Genomic DNA, 5,435 nt, shown 5'->3' with positions numbered 1-5,435 from the left:
AACTACTATACCAAAAATTATGACAGCCACCAAATAATAAATAAGACAATAAAGCAATAATAAAGGGAACACCAGAATACGAGGTTCGGCTAATTTTGCCTACTCCTCGGACACAGCCAATATTTTATTCCACTCCAAAATACAAGTGAAATAATACTAAAGAGAAAAGATACAAATGCCTTAAACAGATGAGAAGGCAAATGAGAGGTATGTTTCAATCCTAAACATTAGTCCTTCTTTTATAGGGGAAAAATCCCCCCCAAACTTAACTCCCAACCAATGTGGGACTTTGGCATTTTGCCAAACTTCAGCAGATATGACTTCATTGTGGAACATGATGTGAAAGAACTTGGTGCACACACGTAAGTTTCATGATAAAATTTGTGTTCTATGTTGATAGTAACCTTCTATCAATATGATAGTTCACTTATTCAATTGCTTCACTTTTTAGGTTGGTATGCACTGCTCTTTATAGCGACAATGATGGTGAGCGTAAATATCTTCCACAATATTTCAAATTTATGGTCGCAAACCCACTTTCTGTTAGAACAAAGGTACATCCAAAAACCTGTGTTGTTTTAGCAATTTTATTCTGATAGGATTCTATATGCTTTACATCCTATGCATTGGGACAGTTCTTTAATATATTTTTCTGCTATTCTAATATATTTCATATTTGCTTCTTTATTATTGATTAATTTCTCAAGTCTGGACGTGCTTTTTTAAGATAATAACTGTTGTTTGTTTCTGCAGGTTCGCGTTGTTAAGGTAGGTTGGTTTAAGCTCATTGAGTGTAAGTTCATTATCTTGCATTCTTACTGGTAGGCTGAATATCTTAGGAAAATAGGTCAAGAAAAGTCAGTTTTGCAGTTATTATTTCAATTTCAATCATTGGGATGTCTCAATTAAGGCCAATTTGTGATAACATAGCATCTAACTTACCACTTTCATAAATCTGCAACATACTGCCACCAATCCAATTTGCTTATATGGAATGTCAGTTATTTCTACTCATTTGGGCAGTTTTCTGTCCCTAAAAGGATAATGTGAGATCGCATTTGATTTTTAATATTACAAACCATCTTGTCTCTTGAGAATGATCTACCAGAAGCAGCAATATCAGCTTCTGCATTTCTATTACTTTTCCTGTTTATGACAGTAAAGTCTTTTTCCATCCCAGGAAACTACCTTTTTGGAGGCTAGCATAGAGAATCATACAAAATCTAATCTCTTTATGGACCAAGTTGATTTTGAGCCAGCTCAGCATTGGAGTGCTACAGTACTAAGAGGTGTTGATCATCAACCAGAAAGCAAACAGCCAATGAGGTTGACTAATAGATTTTTTCTCTTTTACAATGGGAATTGCTGCTTTATTTTGGTTTTAAATGTTGATGTGATCACCAGTTGGTGTTAGCATTCACCTTTGTTCCCTTGACTAGCCTTTGCTGATATATTTTGATCTGCCAGTGATGTATTTAAGCCCCCTGTTCTCTTAAGATCTGGAGGCGGAGTCCATAATTTCCTCTACCAATTGAAATTATCATCCGATGGCTCTTCATTGCCGAAGGTGGAGGGAAGTAATGTCTTGGGCAAACTCCAGATAACTTGGCGCACAAATTTGGGAGAACCTGGACGCCTTCAGCCACAACAAATTCTTGGAAGTGTAAGTCAAATGATTTCTAATGATGAATTTTTATGCGCTCTTAAGGTATTTGTTTCTTACCTTGCAGCCTATTGCCCGTAAAGACATTGAGCTAAGAGCAGTGGAAGTGCCATCCATTATCATGCTGGAGAAACCTTTCGTAGTAAGTCTGCATTTACATTACTATAGCGCATTTCTCTTTATACAGTGTGTTAATTGCTGCTTAAACTAGTGGATTTGGGATTATTACACGAGTCCTTTTATCTACAGTATTGGTGAGAAGTTTGTCCATTTGAATTGAATTTGCTTCTTTTCTGTCTTACGCTTGCAATTTGTCTGTCATGAAACTGGGTGTCTTTGTGGGCACTTCTGTAGGTACGGTTGAATCTCGCAAACCAGACAGACAGGTTGCTGGGCCCTTTTGAAGTTTGGGTGTCACAAAGTGAATCACTCGATGAGAAGGCTGTTATGGTTAATGGTCTTCTAACAATGGTGAGACACTGAAATGGCTTCTGCACGAGCTGATGAGCTTAAACCTCTCCTACAATTGATGAAATTTCCTTCTTTTTATTGAAGCTCTTGTTTGGTGCATGCGTTTTTGTTCTGTTACTAATTGTCATACTCATTCTTAGCACTGTGATTGTGTCATATTGTTAATCTTGCACTTTGATGTGCAAGTTCAATTCTCTATCATAATTTCTACTTCATCTACGAGTATACTTTCAGTTAATCTTTTCTATTTGTAGTGTTGGGCATATGATTGCAGCTGTTTTTTCTCCTCTTCTTGTCGATTCTAAACTTCTCTGCGGGTACTGGATCCCTAACTCTTCTTCCTTGAACAGCATTTGGCGCAGGTGGAAGCATTTAGCTCTTCAGAATTCCAGTTGGTGAGGATAATCTTTTATTTATTATTGTAAAATGGATAGCTCGAATGCACGTTTTATTGATAACAATGTCTATATCCTGATAGCTTCAAGAGTAAATTTTTTTTTTTTTTTTTTTTTTGATAAAGTAAGCTGTTTCATAGATTGGCATCAAGAAGATGCAGAGATTTCAAAAGTAGATATGGTAGCTCCATAACAAAATGTAGCTTCGAGAGATAGTTATGTTAATTGCAATTGTTTATTTGATTATTCAGTTGTTTAACATCATAAAAATGAATTTTGGTGCACTTTCCCATGTAGAACCTGATTGCTGTGAAGCATGGGGTACAGAAAATCACAGGCATTACAGTGTTTGACACGCGTGAGAAGAAAACATATGATTCTTTGCTGGAGTTGGAGGTTAGTTTCAGTTTCAGCTCACAGCACAGTTGATATGGAGGATAATGCTACTTTTCAATTTCATTCTCTTTCAGTTACTCCATTTTCTTTTTGTAGAACGCGGTTGCACCTTTCTAAGACTTGATTTTCCACACATCTTCTTTGGTTTAATTGTTGACCTATCTTCAGTACAGATCCAGACCACTGTATATTCTCATGCCATGCCACATGGGTTGATAAGAACAGTTTTTACCGGCAAATATGTTGCAAAAATCCAAAGCAGGGGTGGATGTAGAGGGGAAGATACGGGTTCATCTGATAGCTTTGGCTCGAACGTTGTACATATGTTAAAAAATTTGCTTAATTAGTACAAATGATTGATTACGGACCTAGTAAATCAATGAGTTGTGGTAGAATCCCGAACTAGATGCACCTGTGATCTGAAGTATGAGATGGCCTCAAATTGATCAATGACCACATCCTTAACTATTCATCCTACTTTTGCAGTTCAAAAATAGCAGCCCAAAAATAGATACATGCACAGGAATTTGTTGTCATATACATGTTCGAAAAACTTTTCAAAATTCTGGATGTCGTCTTATGCGATAACCTTGTATTATAATTTTCATTTACCTCTTTGTTTTAACATTGTGTTATGGAGTAAGTGCATAGAATTTTGTTCTTCATGATGCTGCAGGTATTTATCGATTCACAGTAGGTACTTGAGCCAGATGTGGTTGCAAAATAATAGGAAGGCTGATCTGATTGAGGTTGGAGTTTCTGTTGGTTGAGAGTTTTTACAACTCGGAACATCAAAGTTGAGATCTAGCCAGTTCATTGTCAAAGGAATTCTCGTCGTACCAAACAGATGAGAAGGACACTTGACCGTTGAATGGTCCCAATGGATCTTAGCATTCATCCAGAAGATCATAAAATGATGTAACATGTGTTTTTCTCGATCAATCGGCAGTGTACACTAGCTAGCACATGTTATTTTCTTAGTATATAGTTTTGTGCCTGTCCTACTCTACCAATGTGCTACAATTTCTGATGAAGATCATTTTTCTTTGGTCTTCCCTTTGTCCATGTTCTTGTGTTGATTAGCAGTTTTTAACTTCGCTTTGTTGGCTATATTAAAAATGAAAAGAGGTTGAGAATGGTTTTGAGTTACAACTCCTTTCTCCTTTACAAGGGATTTGTTACTCAGTCTTACGAAGAGAATAATAGCTCGTTTGGTACGAGGGATAAGGGGTAATTAATCGCAGGATTAAATTTGAGATGAGTTCATTTCACATTTACTTGGGATAAAATAGTGGTATAGCTAATCTTTGGATTAGTTATCTCAGGATTGTAGTATTTTTTTCTATCAACTATGAGAGGGCGGAATAATAATCCAACAATAATTAATTCTGGGATAACTTGTTTCCCAACCAAACGACTCCAAAGAGATGTTCCTATAATCCTATTTGGTTATGCTCGAGATAGACTGAAGAAAAAGGTTACAATGTTGGCAATATAATTAATTTTTCAAAGGTTGTAGAGCTATTTTTAGCAATTCCGACTTATGTGACTTTTTTTTATTTCTCCCCAGACTCCACTAATGGTAATTATATTTTTGAAAACATTACATCAATAAAGGTAAGATGGGTAGAACTTAACTCCAGAAGTTAATATTAAACACTAAAATAATCTTATATACGCAATATTAAATTGCTTATAAAATTATATATTACGAATTTACATAGAATTCACTTTTATCCATTGGCCATAAAATGCCATATATTTGGAAATTTTTTGGTCTGGTGAATTCACGGATTAGATGTAAGTTTTTACATTTCTCTAGATTTTGATGGTTCATTCAAAATTTCATTGACAAAACATGCAATACTTCTTTGTTAAATATTAGTATTAGTTTGTTTGACGAACTTCTGAAAAGTTAGAAGTACTTCCTTAAGAATACTTATTTTGGAGATTAAAATGTTTAGCGAAATTATGAGAGAAAGAAAGTAAGCTAAAGAAGTAGAAATTTGTAACTTATATTTGGAAGTGTTATAAATATATATTATATTATGGATGTTCATTTAGTACTCTGTCGTAAATAAGCTTTCTGAAGAAGCTTATCATTTCGGTACTCCGTTATGGATAAAGATTACCCCCGGCAGAAGATTATCTATAACTGGTACAGAAGCAGCTTACAAGCAACTTATAAGCAGCTTACACAGCAGCTTGCAGTAGCAGCTTACACAACAGCAGTAGCAACTTACAAGCAGCTGACAAGCAGCTTACACAACAGCTTACACAGCAGCTTGCTTTCTTCTATAAATAGAGGAGATTTCAGTTCATTATGTACATCAGTTTTGAAAGTTGAATAATAAATCTCTCTCTCTCTCTACTTGTCTTTGATTTCTTTACTTTAAAGCCTTTATTTTATAACACGTTATCAGCACGAGACTCTGCCATTTTGAGCACTTCGAATTTAATTCCTATTTCAGTGTTCTTCTCCGATGTAAGGCGACGCTCTTACATCTGTG

At 35.5% G+C, this 5,435-nt stretch overlaps 1 protein-coding gene across 1 annotated transcript; it reads left to right on the top strand.

The window, feature by feature from the left end:
• Positions 1 to 279: 279 nt before the first annotated feature.
• On the top strand, positions 280 to 3,988 carry LOC107790917 (uncharacterized). The gene is made up of 10 exons (XM_016612890.2): positions 280 to 362; positions 452 to 554; positions 754 to 768; positions 1,181 to 1,326; positions 1,468 to 1,663; positions 1,731 to 1,805; positions 2,018 to 2,134; positions 2,485 to 2,529; positions 2,827 to 2,925; positions 3,602 to 3,988. The coding sequence occupies exons 1-10, from the start codon at positions 280 to 282 to the stop codon at positions 3,620 to 3,622; spliced, it is 900 nt and encodes a 299-aa protein (XP_016468376.2). The 3' UTR covers positions 3,623 to 3,988.
• Positions 3,989 to 5,435: the final 1,447 nt, after the last annotated feature.

The sequence above is a fragment of the Nicotiana tabacum genome, chromosome 1, assembly GCF_000715075.1.
Source record: "Nicotiana tabacum cultivar K326 chromosome 1, ASM71507v2, whole genome shotgun sequence".
Classification (NCBI taxonomy): domain Eukaryota; kingdom Viridiplantae; phylum Streptophyta; class Magnoliopsida; order Solanales; family Solanaceae; genus Nicotiana; species Nicotiana tabacum.
The sequence above is the reverse complement of the archived record's forward strand: the minus strand, read 5'-3'. Positions and strand labels throughout refer to the sequence as shown.